Consider the following 18,691-nt stretch of genomic DNA (forward strand, 5'->3'; position numbering starts at 1 on the left):
TTGATCAAGGCGACGATGGATCGAGTGATGTGCATGGTTCGAGTATCAGGGACACTCTCGAGTCCCTTCGAATCTCGCAGAGGGTTACAGCAAAGTGATGGTCTTACGTCAATGACACTAGCAGAGAAATTCAGAGACGCATTGTGGTAGGAAATCGAGCTTACTTTGGACTCCGCAGAACTCTACGATCGAACAAAGCTCGCCGTCACACGAAGTTAACCATCTACAAAACGCTGATTGGACCGGTAGTCCTCTATGGGCACGAACATGGACGTGTAGAAGGCCAACCTTGGAGTTTTCGAACGGAAGGTGCTGCGTACCATCTATGGCGGAGTGCAGATGGAGGACGGGACTTGGAGAAGACGAATGAACCACGAACTGCATCAGCTGCTAAGAGAACCAGTCATCGTCCACACCGCGAAAATCGGAAGTGGGCGGGTCATGTCATCAGGATGTCGGATAGCAACCCGACTAAAAAAAGTTATCGAGAGTCATCCGACCGGTACAAGAAGACGTGGTGCTCAGCGAGCTAGGTGGGTCGATCAAGCGGAGGACAATCTGCGAACCCTTTGCAGATTGTGGAACTGGAGACGCACAGCCATGGAGCGAGCAGAATGGAGACGACTACTATGTATAGCAGAGGTCTCTCAGGCCTTAGTCTGACCGGTAAGGTAAGTAAAGAAAGAAAATCGCAGGCCCGTTAGGAAAAGAAAAAGCGATGCGTTGATCGTCGATATGAACGGCAAAACAGCGTACGCTGCGCTTCACAAGAAAGTTAGAGATGACACGGAGTTAGCAAACACGTGGGTAAGAACGTGGTGAAGACCAGACGCACCTAAAAAAGTAAAGATGCAGTTCGAGCTCAAGAAAGATTCGACAATCAAGGGCTGTGCGTTCAGAGAACTCGTTGTAAAGACAGGTATTGATGGAGCAGTACAACTTGCAAGGTAGTCGGTGTGCTCGTATAGACTGGCGATCCACCAAACATATATAGCGATGTTTCAAATACATGAAGTTTGGTCACCAGGCGAGAGACTGCAAGGGCCATGACAGATGCTCAGCCTATAAGAAGGCGATGATTGAGGTAAGCCAAATCAATCTCAATCATTGCAATACCGCACAGCAACTGTTGTGGCAACCGACCAAATGCGATGTTGCAATAATTGCAGAGGCCCGAAAACTGCAATTGGGTTAAGGATACAGCTCAGATAGTGACAATACAGGCCATGGCACAATGGTTTATTTTCCCATTTTCACGCTCTTAATTAATAGCTCGAAGGATTGACGAGATAGAGCAATGGTGTCTTCAGCAAAGTTGACGGGAATGACCAGCGCCATCTTTTGGTAGTTAGAGTTTTTGGATCAATCCCCCTAAAAGTGAGATACAAAATTAATTTTTTTAAATTGTTGAGATAGAGGGTTGACGTCTTCGGCAAAGTTGTAGCATTTTTGATTCCAAACAACTTTCCTGAAGACGTCAATGTTGTAATTTTTACTCCATTGGAGATAGAGGCCTGTGTTTGAAAATTAACCCCAAATACACGTTTTTTAAGTAAAACATACATTTGTTGAATTTTTAGACACATATAATGCTCTGCAAAGTTGTATGAATCAATAAAATACGCAACTTTGCCGAAGACATCAAAGCTGTAAGAATTAAATGAGACGAGTTATAGATGAATTTATGATTTTTTTCATCCACTTTTAGGGATGAATATCTTTCTTAGGGGCAAAAAGGTGCAGCTGAGGATACCCTTATCAAAAAGTACATCTATAGAGCTTTCAAATAAGGGTTAGTTTGTCCGTCCACGATCGTCTACTGAGGAGATATGACCATAATAAAAAATGTCCTTACTACGATTTAACTGCATTCAAATCTACGTTGACAGAAAAATTCATGGCTACTATGATCAAATAATATATAGCCTTCTCTAAGCGAATTTCCGCAACAGTCCTGAATGTTTTAAATACCAAAATTGTTCTAAAAACTTTTTCCACTGCCTTTTTATAAGATTTCCACTATTTAGTACAAATCCCATTCATTGAATAAAATATTGGGATTTACCGGGATTTAATACGCTCTCACAGAGCCAACAGAGTTCTTCTGTAAAGCAATTTGAAATTTTATATGAAGAAAGTCAACACAATGAACTTTTATTAAGATAAGACGAAAGTTGGTGTCATTTTTATTTCATCATAGTAGCCATGAATTTTTCTGTCAAAGTAGATTTGATTGCAATTAAATCGTAGTAAGGAGATTTTTTATTACGGCCATATCTCCTCAGTAGACGATCGTGGACGAACAAACTGACCCTTATTTGAAAGCTCTATAGATGTATTTTCTGATAAGGGTATCCTCAGCTGCACCTTTTTGCCCCTAAGAAAGATATGTATCCCTAAAAGTGGATGAAAAAAATCATAAATTCATCTATAACTCGTCCAATTTAATTCTTACAGCTTTGATGTCTTCGGCAAAGTTGCGTATTTTATTGATTCATACAACTTTGCAGAACATTGGACGGGTCTAAAAATTCAACAAATGTATGTTTTACTTAAAAAACGTGTTTTTGGGGTTAACTTTCAAACACAGGCCTCTATCTCCATTGAAGTAAAAAATCACAACATTGACGTCTTCAGGATAGTTGTTTGGAATCAAAAATGCTACAACTTGGCCGAAGACGTCAACCCTCTATCTCAACAATTTAAAAAAATTAATTTTGTATCTCACTTTTAGGGGGATTGATCCAAAAACTCTAACTACCAAAAGATGGCGCTGGTCATTCCCGTCAACTTTGCCAAAGACACCATTGCTCTATCTCGTCAATCCTTTGAACTATTAATTAAGAGCGTGAAAATGGGAAAATAAACCATTGTGGGGTAGGTTCTCCATCCAAGAATTGGTCGAGAGTTCATACGACGGTTTGATGGTGGCCAAAATCAATAGAATCTTCATGTGCAGCTGCCATGCACCTCTTACATGGAGGCTATCACCGCATTTGCGTAACGCAAGCAACACACATGGTTACAAAACAGTGACGGCAGCGTATGTAAGGGTTGCGCAGTAAGTCACAGTGACTTCTGTGCAACCCTTTTTTTTCTGTTCGGGTGAGCCACTGCGACCAGTATTTAGATCTTTTGTGGCATTACCCGTATCCTTAGTATTTAGTGCATGTCGTACTACTCCATTGTCATTGAGAGGCAATGAAGCATCGATTTCTGTACAGTTCCTGTTTTGCTATCCCAGAGGTGCAAGAAATAGATTGCGATAAAAAGGTCCCGTTATCATAGAGATTTAAATCCCAGTGAAAGAGCGCCCCTAATCAAACACAATCTATTTGAATTCTGAGAAAAACAAAACGGTGGTACTGATATTTATCCATGCATCGGAACTCTAGCCCCATCCATGTCTTGCTTCTAGTTTAGTCCCAGGACAACAAAGAAAAACCCGGGACTTTAGGCTAATTGCAAAACTCTGTCAAATTAGAGAATGTGTCCTGCAATAAGAATGCACGTGAGTCCTTGGATTACTAGAACTAAACATCCTTGATAGGTTAGTACGCAATTGGATACGTAAAGCATGTTTGTTTTCCTTACATCAAGTGTAGTCTCGGGTGGGCAAAGTCCGATTCTTTAACTATCAGCAAGGCAGAATAAATGCTATTTTAGAAACTGTCACCAGTAACAAGGACTTTGTACCGTGAATCCTTATTACCAAAACACATTACCCCAACTTGACAAACCGGATATCACTAGGGTTCGGTTTGGTAGATCTTGAACCGTAACGCAACACATAAAGGCGATCTACCTACGTTACGGGCTCTGTTAAAGATCGAGCATATTTTAAACCCCCTCAACCATTCATCCATCAGCACGGGTCGCCTGACACCTTGGATTGGGGTTCCCTGTTTAGTGGATTTTTACCACCGGAACAGGTGGTACGTAGTGTTATTCTTAGCCAATTGAGACAACCGCTACCGACACTACACAGCTATCTAGGCTGATCGGGAAAAGAAGTAAACATTGATGGTTAACTTCATATGGACCCGAACAGCCGGCTAGCTCACAACCCTTACATACGCTGCCGTCACTGTTTTGTAACCATGTGTGTTGCTTGGAAAGGCTTTGCAACGAAAGTACGGTCAACAGATTCCACGGAGTGACCGTGAATATATAATAGATGTCACGTTTTGCAGTCCACCACTAAAGAAGGACATGAACTGGAGAGCTATTGAGGAGTACTATCTTAGTAATATCCAAGCGATCTTCTACAGCAGAAGCCGGCGCGTTTCCACTTCGGCGAGAAGAATGCGTATGTGGAGGGAAAAAAGCTTCGATATGAAGGTTTTTGTTGTGTCGCTGAGGGCAAACCTTGAGCAATGAAGAAACGAGAATCGTGGTTCGGGAAATTTGAGTCGCTTTGAAACGCGAGGTCCAGATTTTCTGCGGTAATTACTCCAGGAGTTCTACTGGAAATTGTTTTAGGAGTTACTTTTAGAATTCATCTAGGAGTTCCACCCGAAATTCCTCAAATAGGCAGTTCATTTAGGGGATCCTCAGAGAATTCCTCTAAGAGTTCCTCCGGGAAATTCCGCCGGGATTTATCTAAGAAAATATCTGGGAGTTCCTCTTGAAGTTCATCCTAAAATTTCTCTAGCAGTTCCTCCTGGAATCCCTCTAGCAGATCCCCCAGGAATTCCTCTAGGAGTGCCTCTGGAAAATCCTCTAGTTTAGGTCTTCCGAGAATTCCACAAGAAGTTGCACCGTGTATTCCTTTTGGACCTCCAGAAAAATTTTTAAGAGTTTTTCCGGCAAGATCTTTGGGAGTTCTATCAAATTGCTCTAGGAGTTCCAATTGAAATTCCTCTATTTGTTTCAATTGTAAATCCTCTAGATGTTCCACTGGAAGTTCCTATAGGAGTTCCTCTAGGAATTCCTGTTCCTACAGGAGTTCCTGTGGAAGTTTGTTCAAGAGTTCCTCCGAGAATTTAAGAAAATCTTCTGAAAGTACAGGGAGTTTCCCGCGAGAATTTGTGTAGGATTTCCGGGATTTCCTTTAGTCTAAGAGTTCACCGGAGAATTCTTCTAGGAGTTCTATCGAGAATCGCTCACTGGAATTTCTTCTAAGTATTCCACTTAAAATTTCTCTAAAAGTTCCTCCAGAAATTCCTCATGGAGTTGTCTGGAAATTCCTCTAGCAGTTCTACTGTGATTTTTTTATAAGACATACTTCATGAATTCGTCTATGAGTTCCTCTGGGAATGCTACTAGGAGTTCTTCTTAGAATACCTCTAGAAGTTCATCCTGGAATCCCTCTAGGAAAATTCCCCGGGAATTTCTCAAAGACTACCTTTATAAATTATTTTAGGAGTTCTTCTGAGAGTTTCACAAGGAGTTGCTCCGAATATTTCTCTAAGAATTCCAGGAATTCCTCTAGGATTTTCTCCGGCTAGATCTCTGGGAGTTCTATCAAATTGATCTAGGAGTTCCTCTATTCTTCTATTTGTTCCAATTGTAATTCCTCTTGATGTTTTACTGGGAATTATTATCGGAGTTCCACTGGAAATTCCTGTTCCTACAGGAATTCCTCTGGGAGTTTGTCGAAGAGTTCCTCTAGGATTTCTAGAAAACATTATGGAAATACTCGGAGTTTCCCGCGAGAATTTATGTAAGATTTCCGGGACTTCCTCTATTCAAAGTGTTCACCCAAGAGTTCTTCCAGAGAATCGCTCAAGTAGTTCCACTGTAAATTCGTCCAGACATTCCACATGAAATCCCTCTAGAAGCTCCTTCAGGAATTCCTCTAGCAGTTCTACTATGCATTTCTGTAGGACATCCTCCAGGAGTTCATCTATGAGTTACTCTGGGAATGCTACTAGGAGTTTTTTCTAGAATTCCTCAAGAAGTTCCTCCTGGAATCCTTCTAGGAGTATTCCCTGAGCATTCCTCTAGGAGTGCCTATTGAAAATATTCTAGGAGTTTTTCCGAGAATTCCACAAGGATTTGCTGCGGATATTTCTCTAGGAGTCCAATGAGTTCCTTTAGGAGTTTCTGCGGGGAATCCTAATGAAGTTTCATGAAGAATTGCTCTAGGAGTTCCAGTTGGAATTCCTCTAAAAAATCAATTTGAAATTTCTTTAGGAGGTGCCCCGAAATTTACTCTAGATGTGTAACTGAGAATTTCTCTAAAAGTTCCACAGGGAATTCCTCTAAAAGTTTCTCCAGGAATTCCTCTGGAGGTTCGTCTAAGAGTTCCTCCGGAAATTCTGCTTGAACTTCCTATGTAAACATTGTGAATTTCCTGCGAGTATTTCTGTAGGAGTTTCTCCGAGAGGTACTTTAGTCTAGGAGTTAAATTCGGCAATTCCTTTAGGAGTGCCATCAAGAACTTCTCTAATACTTAGTTCCATAGGAAACTTGTGTAAGAGTTCCACTGGGAATCCCTCTAAGAGTCCCTTCGGGAATCCCTCAAGAGCTCCTCCTAGAATTCCGCCAGGAGTTCGTCAAGAATTCTACAGAATTTTGCCAGGAGTTCGACGAGAAAGACATCAGTTTTTTCGGGAACTCCTCCACGAGTTTCTCAGGAATTTCTCAACATATCCTTGAGAAAACCTCTGGGAGTTCTCCTGGAATTCTTCCAGGAATTTGCCAGGAATTCTTACAGAGTTCTCGAAGAGTTTCTCCAGCTGTTTCGAAGGAATTCTTTTGGGAGTTCCTCACAAATTTCAAGAGAAGTTTCTTGAGATATCTTCTAGCAGTTCCTCGGGAATTTCTCTACATTTTTCTCGAGGATTCCTCCAGCAGCTGCTCAGTAATTCATCCAAAAGTGCTTCGGGAATACCTCCAGAAGTTCCTCAGCAATTCATGAAGAAGTTGCTCAGGAATTCCTTCAGGAGATTCCCTGTAATTCCCATAGAAGTGCTCTGCGATTTTCTCTGGGATTTCTCCTGGAATTCCGCCAGGAGTTCCCCGGGAATTTCGCCAAAACTTTCCTGGGAATTCCTCCAGGAGTTCCGCTAGGAGTTACCCGGCAATTCCCGTAGAAGGTCCCAAGAAATTCCTCCAGCAGTTCTTTGGGAATTCCTCTTTAGGGAAAATTGTTTTTCACCTCCATCACCTCTTAAAAAGTTAGCACTCATGAACCTAACTCTCTGTATAATTATTCTATCAGATCACGAGTATTCATTGAAATCCGTACTAAATGATCTCAATAGTGACACTCCTTGAACGGCATAAGCTAAACCAATACTCACGGTTGGCACAACTTCTAGGATCGGGCAGGGCGAGTCGTCGTTGGGCCAGCACCACGGTGGCACCGATGGCCAACAGCACCAGTGTTCGCAACACGGACATCCTGCAAGCAAACATAGAAATGGAAAGAAATGCGTTAATTATCATCACCATCATCTATCATCACTCAAAAATCGTCGCGTTTCGGGCTAGGTTAGTCTAGCTTCACTTTTATCACCCACCCGAATGTCTTCCGGAAAATTCCCAAGCCTCCGCAAGCAGCCCGTGACAAATAAACTAGATTGCAATCGGGTTGCCCTTTTGTGACCAACCATTGTCGCTGGCTATTAACCATAAAGCCAAACCTATTTCCTGAAACCGTTCATCAACCGGAGTTGTCGTCGTCATCGTACACATATGATGGGTAGGCCACCATACCAGTAATGTGCGGTGTGTAGTCCACGTGAAACGGCATTGTTATCGATTTTCGCTTTGTGTGCATTAAATTTCAATTTCACGATTGAGGCCCACTAACCCAGCAGCAGCATCAGCGCAGCGCGGAATGATGACGGCGGTTTTTCGAATGTGGGATAAATGCGCTTCTCTATGGAGATGAAATTGATTAAACTGATCGGTGGATGGTACAAATATATGTCGGTGTACTTTTAACAAGTTAATTTGCCGTTCTATGACAATCACGGGCCCATTAATGGAAAAAGTCGCATAAAAATGGAAGGGAACGTAAATGTTTATGACTTTTATGTTTTTCTGTATTTGTCTTGACATAAAGACAAGAAATTCCTTAAATTCCATCCAACTTCCGAGCTATTCCTGATTATAAAAATTTCTTGAAATTTCAGTTATCATTCACAAGTAATTACTAAAGTATTTTTTGAATTTAGGTGTTTACTGAATGATTTGAAATGGTTGATTATTAAAGTTTCAATTACTGAGATGTTTCTTTAATAATAGTGTGTTTCATTCTAATTTATTGAAATGAGTAACAGCCTTTGCCATATCATTGCCACAAACGAGAGTATTTTTCGAGAAAAGAAAAGCTTCTCAACATTCCGATCATCATTGCAAAATGGAAAAACGTGACAAGACCTACAAACCAGGAGTCCCAGATTGCATAACACTCTGCGACCTGCTCAAAATTCATTCTACGTCTGCCTCGGGCGGCGTGACAGCCAGCCAGCCAGTGCCAGCACTCAGCAGTCAGTGGAGGATCAGATGTTGAATCAGATTGAAAGGGACAGAGAAGACAAACTGACTGAATACCCATAAAGACATTGCAACACACTCGACTCGGCGGCGCGGCGCCCTCCTGCTTGCTTGGTCGGATTCCGCACCGCAGAAATCACGTTCATGGAAGATAATTCACTCATGATTACACGCGAAAAACTTTCTCCACCCCAAGAGAGGACCACTGCACTGGCTGACTAGGCAGTTAGCAGTAACCCTTAGCCGGTACGTAGGTACATGGCGGTAAGGCCCGTCCATATAAAGGCAGAATAAGGGGACTGCCCTGGGCACTTAGCCGCGTGACAGTTAAGATAGCCATAATGTCATCGTGTGTGATTGATGGAGCTGGAGCGGGCGTGTGAGGTGTTCGGGCAGGTTTGGCCTGGGCTGTGGTTGCTCTTGAAGGAGCCCAAAAGGGTTCGTTGAAGTTTGTTTATGTTGTTCATTGGACATTGAGAGGGCTTAGTTATGTAAATTGTTGTAAGTAGTTGTTGTTGTTGGTTTGATAACTAAGCTTTCTTGTATTAAATTGTTTATGTTATTGGGGAAAATAGCAGAGCCAGTGAATACACAGCTTTTTGGCTAGACCAGCGTTTCTCAAACTATGGGTCGCGACCCACTGGTGGGTCGCTGGCTTAATTTTTGGTGGGTCGCGATGTCTTTATTAACTTATGTCGAATGTAATTGCTAAACATTTTCTAATTTTCAAACACCCCCTTAGATTATCCATTTCTAGAAGAGTTTTTTTTAAATAAAATTTCGGTTTTTCTTAAGGACAAACGTCTTGAAATCCAGGTTCACCAGTGCACCAGAACTTCAAATGCACAAATCTCAAGAAGCAAGCTTCGAACAACGGTGTAATTTTTATTTTGCTCTTGCTTACTTGTAAGAAGCTTAAAATAAGAAGATAAGTTGCGCTGGTTATGTTTTTCATGAGATTTGTGTGCTTAAAATCTTGACTAGGTGCAAAAGTCGACCATTGTGGCGGCCATTTTGAGCTTCTAACAAGTCTGTCATTAATTCTACCCAACATTTTGTATCATAAATCTTGTCTATTAAATATTGAAACTACTGTCTGCGTTCTGAAATCGATTCAAAAACTATGAGTTTTCAATCGGAATTTTAAAGATTAGGGTAAAATTTTAGATTTTGCGCATGCTCTAAAAAAATGAGTTCAAGTTGTTGCTTGCAGTTAGAATTTTCTGTTAGACTTACACGCCAATTTCAGCAATTAAAATATAAAAAAAAACATAAATCAGAAAAAAATATACCATACTTCAACAAGAAACCTAACAATTCCCAAACATCAGTAAAGTTCAACTTCTGTGAAATTCAGATGAATGTCGATAATCTGAACTTTAACAGAACAACTTAAAAGGGATTTTAATAAAATTGGAAATAAAAAAGATGTGTATGGAGGATATCTTTAAAAAATTCAAAAGGGCTCATCTGACCATTCAGCAGTACTAAAATTTTAAAATCTACTTGATGCTGTGATATATATATATATAGCATTTTCAACCGATGTTTAATTTTAAAGTAGATTTTAAAGTTCTGTAGGAGCATCAAATAACCACTATATCTGGAACCTGGTTGAATATATAAGAAACTTGGAATCTTATCTCAAATTTGTAAGACTACTTTACTTAGACTTTTTCAAAAAACTTAAAGAGCACTATAAATAAACAAAAAATAACTTTTTTTAGGCTCGAGGGCTGCGTATCGTAAGTTTATCACAACCTATGAAAGTGATAAAATGTTTTTATTTAAAAAGGCAGTTCAAATTTGCAAATAATGACTTATTTTATAAATTTTCGTGCTGGTGGGTCGCCAAATTCTTTGAAAATCAAAAGTGGGTCACAAGCTGAAAAAGTTTGAGAACCCCTGGGCTATTTTCGGTTAGCATTTTGTTTTTTCTGCCTTCTTTTTCTTTTTGCGTCAACTAATACCCAACATTTCAGGCAAATTAGCACATGACGAGTATGTGCTGCAAATGCTACGAGTCACAGGTGTATGGCGCTTCCTCAAATGTATGAGTCGCACTAATCGGAAGTATTTGTTTACCTCCATTACAAATATCTATGTGCCAGGCAAATGGAAGAAATGTAGACTTTTATGATTTATGACTTTCGGCAGACTGTAGTGGGCTGGACACATGAAACGAACGCCAAAAAAAAAATAAACTCGATGTAAAGACTTTTAAATTCGTTTCTCTCTAAATGGTTTCAAATTTATTAATCGAAAGAGGACTTTTTCTAGCGGAGTTTAGGTTCATCAGATTTGCGTAATATCTTATCATATGGGAAAAGTGGTAAAACTACTAAAATCGAATTTATTTTAATTTTCCCCGATGAAAGATTTTTTAACCTCCAGAATCTTAATATATACAGCTAAGGCTAACTTATAACGAAAAAATATTTTAGGTTCATGAAAGTGCGATAATAATCCTGTTTCAACACACCGTGCGGGGATCGAACCCGTTGTCTTCGGATTGGCGATCCATAGCCTTAACCACTAGGCTAACTGGAGATCCCAAAAGACAACCACATACGATGAGCTATACACAAGGAAGTTCTGGGAGATCCTCAAACAGTCAATAAATGCACTACTTGACAGCACATTGTAGCATGAGACTATATGAGCATAAATTTCATTTATAATGCAGCAATAGATCATTTATTACGATGGGGAGTTCGACTGGAATTTGGTATTACGTGGGTTTCGGCTTCTCAGTCATGAATTTTGCGTCGACTACTTGATTATCTTCGCCTACGTTTCGAGCCCTGAAGAAGGCCCCATCCCGGGTCGAAACGTAGGCAAAGATAACCAAGTAGTCGACGCAAAATTCATGACTGAGAAGCCGAAACCCACGTAAGATCATTTATTACGCTTCTATATCCGATGACTCATACCCCAGAGAGCTCTCTTGTAGACCGAATGGTTCAAACTCCGAGGAGGTTGCGGATACTCTTATACAATCATAGAGCTTAAGACTTGATAGAACATAGTTTCCAGAGGCTGTATGAGAACCTTACCGCGGATTCGGAATCGTGGCGCTGCAGGAAGTGTGTAGGACAGGTTGTGCAGTACGAACGTTTATAGGTAATCATATCATCTATCCAGCACTACATCGGTTGGCAGCCGATCTACGGGAGAAGGTGCAGGTTAAGGATCAAGGGTCGATTTTTCAACTCCAGCATGATCAACGTCCACAGGCCTGACTCCGGAAGCACTAATGATGTCAACTTCGCAATCAACGCGCAGCTCGCAAACGTGTACGGTCGCTACTGAATCCACGACGTCAAGATCATTGAAGACCTAAACGCTTGGATAGGACAGATGGAGGATTTCAGACCGACGACTGAAAATGCCACGCCCACCAGCTAACGAATGAAAACGGTCAACGACTCATCGATTCCACCCCCTCCAAGAACAAGGCATTTCGTTGCACCTTTTTCCAACGCAGCCTCCATTATCGTTACACCTGGAGATCACCACATCAGACGGAATCGTAAATCGATCACGTTCTGATTGAAGGATGGCACTTCTCCGGCATTATTGACGTCATGACCTATCGTGGCGCTAACATCGACTCCGACCACTCCTCTATCTGCTGCCAAAACTTTCCGTTATCAACACGGTACCGGCGACCGTCACGGCAACAGAGCAACAGAAGCAACCGGATGTCGCCTTAGCATACGCGCAGAATCTCGAGGCAGTGTTGCCAGACGAGGGCAAGCTCAATGTGGCCTCTCTAGAGGACTGCTGAAGAACAGTAAAAGAAGCCATCAACGACGCAGTCAAGAGCATCATCGGGAAAGAAGTCGACGAAACGAAAACGATTCGACGAGGAATGCATGGTTATTTTGGATGAGGAAACGTAGCGAGAGCGATAATTCTGCAGCAAGGAACCCGGTAGAACGTGGAACGTTACAAACAGAAGCGAAAACAGCGCACCCGCCTCTTTTGGAGGGAAAAAGTGCCACCTGGAAGAAACGACATGCGAGGAAATGGAACTGCTGTGCGTTCCCAAGAATCACGGAAGCTCTACTAGGAGCACTACGCATCCCGCAACGGCTTCATACCACGAGCCGAAATGTGCCGGGATAAGGATGATAAGTATTCGGAAGGAGAGTAAATGAGCCATGGAATTTGTCCAAGAATTTCTTCTGGAAAATGTGTCCTTTAAAGTTCCTTCTGGTTACTGGAAAAAAACTTGTAATTAGAAGGCATGAAATGTTGCAAATTGACAAATTGAGACATGAATTTTGTAAAAAAAAATCGCGTTCTTGTGGGATTCGAACCCACGACTCCGTATTCGCTAGACCGGCGCTTTAACCAACTAAGCCACAGCACAAGTAATGATTCTGCGGAATAGAAAGCCAAACTGACTCCGAAGCCGCGCCGTGAACACTCCTATTTCACAAACTCATCTCTCTTTCGGCTTTGATGCTAATCCACAACACACTTCTGTTTGTGCCGACTAACTATAAGTGAGAGCGAATTATTTTATGAAGCCGAGACTTACTCTCGCACTCCGCATACCTAGCAACCAGGCAGTTTGTTTTGCTGGTGTCTAATTAGTATGCATTACTTGTTCTTTGGCTTAGTTAGTTAAAGCGCCGGTCTAGCGAATACGGAGTCGTGGGTTCGTATCCCACCAGAACGCGGTTTTTTTTTCACAAACTTTATCTCTCAATTTGTCAATTAGCAACATTTCGTTCTAATTACAGTATGCCTCAGACATACCAGCAAATCTGGTAAAATGTGCAATATGTGCCATTGTTCCTTCTGGTTCTTCTACGGGATTTTGTAGGAGATCCACCAGGAACCGGAATCCAGTATGAAACTTTTACACAGACGTTCCTTCTGAAATTCCTCCAAGGGTTCCTTCGAGGGTTTCTTCAAAGGTTCAAAAAGGGATTTTTTTTACTTGAATCACTTTAGAAATATCTTCTGATAATCCACCATGAGCTCCTTCTGAAGTTCCTCCAGATTTTTTTTCTTGAAATTCTTGCAAATATTTTTCTGGGAATGTATTTTAATTCTTCTGGGATTCCTGCAGCAGTTCCTTCTGGACCATCTATTTTGGATTCCCTCAAGAGTTTTGCTAGATGTGTTTCCTCTAGAATTTCGTCTGTGAGAAAATCATCTCAAGTCCTCAACGTGTTTTGCTTAGAAATGAAATGAAGACAAGATGTCGAAAACCAAAGCGTGTGTCCTCGGGTCTAGGAAGTTTTCCAGCGTAATATTTCCATTTGAGGAAGATCGCGATATTTTGGCTGGCAGGGTCTGGGGGGGAATTTGCTCGTGATGTGTGGTGCGCATGTAGACGAAAGCAGCGTGAGGAAGTAAAGCCATTTGATGGTGTGTCGGATAGGAGAACTATTCTGACCAAAAAAGGCGTAAAGATCTGAAAAGTGCTATTTGCTATTGAGTTTGTGTTAAAATTACCCGGAAACTTTTGTGGAAATGACTACAGATACCTACATTGCATCTAAAAGTGTTTTTGCATGCTTTTTAAAATCATAAATTGAAAGATTTATTGTGCTGAAGAAACCGAAGCAGGAATATGACTAGCGTTACCATATCAACTGGTTGCAATATTTGGAGCTACAAACGTAAATTCAAATAACGTCAAGCCTGCTCTGGTTTTAATGACTGCTTCGAAGCTGGTGAGATCTTTCTTATTAAAAAATGTTTTTTTTAATATTCCATAACTAGGGTAATTGATCCGATCATGGAGGAGTTAAGCGCTGGGTTCATGTTTAAACCACAATTGTATCGTCCCAAGCAAACTTTTTACATGGATTGAATTGAAAATAATAAAATCCATCCTTAATCTACGGGAAAATAACGAAATATTGCCACTTTGATGTTGTTATGAGCATTTTATTCGTTTTTATCTGAAAGAACATTGTGTTCCTAATGTTGCGGTATTTTGTTCCTATTGTTGCGGTATCCCATTGAAATCATATGGGATACCGCAACATTAGGAACACTACCGCAACAATAGGAACACAGCAGCAAACACATTTATGAAAATATTTTTTTTAAATAGGTTTTTGGGCAAATCTTAAGCAAACAAATGGTGCAATCTCATAATTTAAGCACCATACATCTATTAAAAATACCTTTTGGTAACATTTCAGTCGAAAAAGTGCTCAATTGCCATTACCGCAACAATAGGTACTACCACAACGATGGGAACAATTACCCTAAGTATTTGTTGGTCAAAGCTATGGTTATATTGGAGCTTTTTTATTGGACTGTTGTTTCTATTGTTTCGTTTCAGAGAACAAGTAAAAGCGTCTCAGCCTAGTCTTTAGAGGCCGGACACAGGCTAATGCATGTGCTCCATCCCAAGGAAGGTAGCATCGGCGATACATTAACCTTAGCATTGCCACTCCCAACAAATAAGTCTATAAAACCCTTAAAAACGAAACGGTTGGTACGATTGTCCCCGTTTCTTCTAACATCAAATTCAAAATTTTATGGTTATCATATTATTTATAAGTGGACACTCTGACTGCCTTGAAATTATGAATTATCCTCAACCCCATTAGCCTGCACAGTGGCCCTGGCCGGTTTAATATTTGTATCACATCATCGCTGATATGCTGCAAATATGAATGCTGACATATAGCCGAGGCGGTAAACGCACGGGTATTCAGCATGACCATGCTGAGGGTGACGGGTTCGATTCCCGGTCGGTCCAGGATCTTTTCGTAAAGGAAATTTCCTTGACTTCCTTGGGCATAGAAGTATCTTCGTGCCTGCCACACGATATACGCATGCAAAATGGTCATTGGCAGAGGAAACTCTCAGTTAATAACTGTGGAAGTGCTCATAGAACACTAAGCTGAGAAGCAGGCTTTGTCCAAATGAGGACGTTACATCAAGAAGAGAGAGAGAGATGAATGCTGACAAGAAAACATCAGAAGCAATTCCAGCATTTCCAGGATGCTTTTCAATACTGGCTGTGCCAACACTAGAATAGAATAGAATAGAATTCCGTCTGACATTGCACCAGGATTACTTACTGCACTTCTCCAAGAGTTTCCAGGGAGTTAATTCTAGGAATCGTCCAGGAGCTCCTTCTTGAAATATTTCAGAAGAACTTTTCTGGGAGCCCTCCTGGTGTTACTTCTAAGTCCCATGTGGGAATCCTTCAGAAGTTTTTTTTGCAATCTTGCAGGAGTTCTTTCAAGGAATCTAGGACTTATTGTTGGTATTCCTTCAGGAGCTTCTTATGGGAATCTTCCTGATGTTTTTTTTTTTGCTAGGGATACTCTTGGAACTCCTCCGGGGCATCATTTAGGGAGTTATTCTGCGAATCCTCCGAATGCTTTATGCAAATCCTTCAGGGGTTTCTGGAGAAATTTCTTGATCGAGTCACTGCATACCAAACTAAACTCATGTAGAAATTCATAAAAAAGCTTCAAAGAGATTTCCCATCTTCAGATAAAACCTATTAATGTATCTGGCATTTTGGAAATCTCTAGAAGAAGCTTTTTGGAGGATGCTCTAGGAGGAATTCCTGAAGGAATCTATGATAACATTTCTGAAGTAATCGCCAAATGGATTTATTTTGTGGAAATTTATGGAAGTAATCTGGAGGAATCCCCAGATGGACTTTTGTAGGTATTTTCAGAAGAAATTCCTGAAAGGATCTCCAGTTGTAGTTTCTGGAGGAACCCCTACCAAGAAATCCTAGACGGTATTTTTGGATAAATTGACAGATGAAATTTCAGGAGGTTTCCTCAGATAATTTCCGGTAGGATACTCCTGGAGGAACCTCCAAAAGGAGCATCAGTGAATTTGTTCTTAAACAAAACAAAATCAGTAAAGGTGAATCATCAGAGAATAATAATATGGACGCCACAATGACCGACTTGAACCCCTGCTTATGCTTTCAAGAGCACTAATCTTGAAAATAAGTAAACAAATGAGCCTCACTCCGATAATCTTCCTCTTTTTACAAGTAAGAAAAGCCAGGATAAACAAATGCAAGCTGCTTTGATAATTCGTTCGTCAGATTTGTGCCTCCAAAATGTAGTATACAAAATTGTAATGGAATTTCTTGATGTTTCACCTTAACCCTTTGGAACCGGATTGTTTGCCGTTGCTGCCGCAACCTCGCTGGTGTTGCACACGTTTGTTATGCTCTGTTTCATCGTCGGTTTCAATATGACCCCTCCGGCTCCAAATGGTTAAATGAGAAAGAACTCGCATAAAAAATGAATGAAAATGTGCCCCAGCATGTCCACAAGTACAACTTGCAACATATTTCACAACCACTCTGTGCTAATACACCTTATCGAGGACTCATTTCACGGTAGTTCTTCTCCATAAATCAAAGCCAAATCCATTGGTCGTACCATGTATCGTCAGCCCAATAGTTGCCGTCGCTGAAGTCTCGCACCCACCAAGTTATTCTCAAACGTCGTCGTTCCTCCCATTGGTCGTCGTGACACATATTCATTTCGTAACATCTCATTATCCATACCCTAGGCCAAAGTACCGAGACCGACAGGTTTTTTCAGTATGTCAAGCCTTAAAAACCCCGCAGCATCATCACTGACTGTCCAGATGCCGATTTTTCACATTATATTGCACCACACTACCTATGCGGCTGTTGGTTGTTGTGGGCAGGTAGGTAAGTAACCCGCAAAATAGGAAGAAGCATTCAACATGGTCATCATCATTGACTGGTATGACTTCACATTTTACGCAAGGTCCCTCTTGGCGGCATGGTAGGTAGTCGTGGAACATAAAATACGCTTCTAGATTGACCCACACGTTACAGGCTGGTCGGTCGGTCATCATTAGCCTGCAAGGTGCCAATGAAGCGATGGCTTCTTGCTTCCTCTCCATTCACTACTGGTACCGTGCAATGCGGATGAGTTGGTAATATATGAAATTTTAAATATCTTTGGAGTACAAAAAAATCTTGAGGCATGCCAGGTAAAATGATCCTTCGCAAGGGTATTATTATTGGTCGAACACTTACTAAGCACTATCCCAACTAGGACAGAGTCTGTATCTCAATTCAGTGCCCTATGAGCTCTTCTACAGTTATTAAATATTTAAGTGATACCTTGGACATTTAAACATGTTTACTATCGTATGCAGCAGTTGCCAAGGTGCTCTACAGCCAAGGACGTCAAGGAAATCTTCGTTACGAAAAGTTCCTGAACCAACCGGGAATCGAAACAAGACACCTATGACATTATTTGAAGATTCGAAATCTGCAATGAAGTTACATAACATTTTTGAAAAAAAAAACTTTCCCACATATGGTATCAAATCTTAACTCTTTCAGCAAGGTATATGCTTTGTGTTTCGTCTGAGGAAAGAAAAACTCATCTTTCAATAATGTTAACGAAAGTCATTGATAAAGAGACTTTGAATTCCGTTATACTGTGACACTTTGATGTCAACGTGCTTTAATTCAAAAGTGCTTTAATTCACTGCCAGAATATTCGATTTCATCCTACGATCAATCTCACCCCATTTCACAGTGCTCTCGCACGAGGAACCCAAAATGGTCCGAGTGTATGGTACCTTGAGAGGGATGATTAACATCCAAAACATAATCCGGATAGAGGAAGACACCATATAACCGTCCGTACCTAGACGGTCGGTAATGTTCGAGAGACACAACAACAAAAAAACGTGTGCCCATCTTCGAGTGTGTTGTTCAATTACCCCACGGATGGGGGAGGTAAGTACTGCACAGTACTACACCTGAATGGAGATGACGGGTCATTATGTAAGATCGTGACGATCGTGGCGTTGCTGGTTGCTGAGACGAAATCGACGACGATGGACTAAGACACGGACGGGAAGACGACACAGTCACTTTTGGTTTCGTTTGAATTCAATTTATGCATTCGTGGAAGTCGTTTTGGCTGATGTGCTCATCATACTACATGCAGGTATTTACCTGTGGTTCATCTTAACAACAAAGCGTTAAGATAGGTTAAGGATAACAGCGGATCAGCTGAGATCAGCTTGATTGACGGGCGGATGATGGAGTGCGAGTGCTGATAGGCCTTCAAGGATGACGGTTGATTGAATCTGGCTTAGATTTTTGAAGATTGGGTATGTATATTTGGAATTATTCTTTTCCAATGTTGACGTATAGCCCACATAGACTGTATATATAATCAGTAAAAAGCAACAGGCGACTCCCTGTAATGGCGATATCATTATA

The 18,691-nt window shown here is 41.1% G+C and overlaps 1 protein-coding gene across 1 annotated transcript in view; it reads right to left on the reverse strand.

Annotated features, from left to right (window-relative positions):
* Positions 1 to 18,691, reverse strand: part of LOC109420723 (L-selectin) — a 91,999-nt gene that overhangs the window by 6,049 nt on the left and 67,259 nt on the right. The window contains exon 2 of the mRNA XM_019695182.4: positions 7,251 to 7,351. Within this exon, the coding sequence (XP_019550727.1) occupies positions 7,251 to 7,350 (100 nt within the window). The 5' untranslated portion in view covers position 7,351. The remainder of the gene's footprint in view (positions 1 to 7,250; positions 7,352 to 18,691) is intronic.

Source organism: Aedes albopictus, chromosome 2 (genome assembly GCF_035046485.1).
Source record: "Aedes albopictus strain Foshan chromosome 2, AalbF5, whole genome shotgun sequence".
In the NCBI taxonomy this organism is placed as follows: domain Eukaryota; kingdom Metazoa; phylum Arthropoda; class Insecta; order Diptera; family Culicidae; genus Aedes; species Aedes albopictus.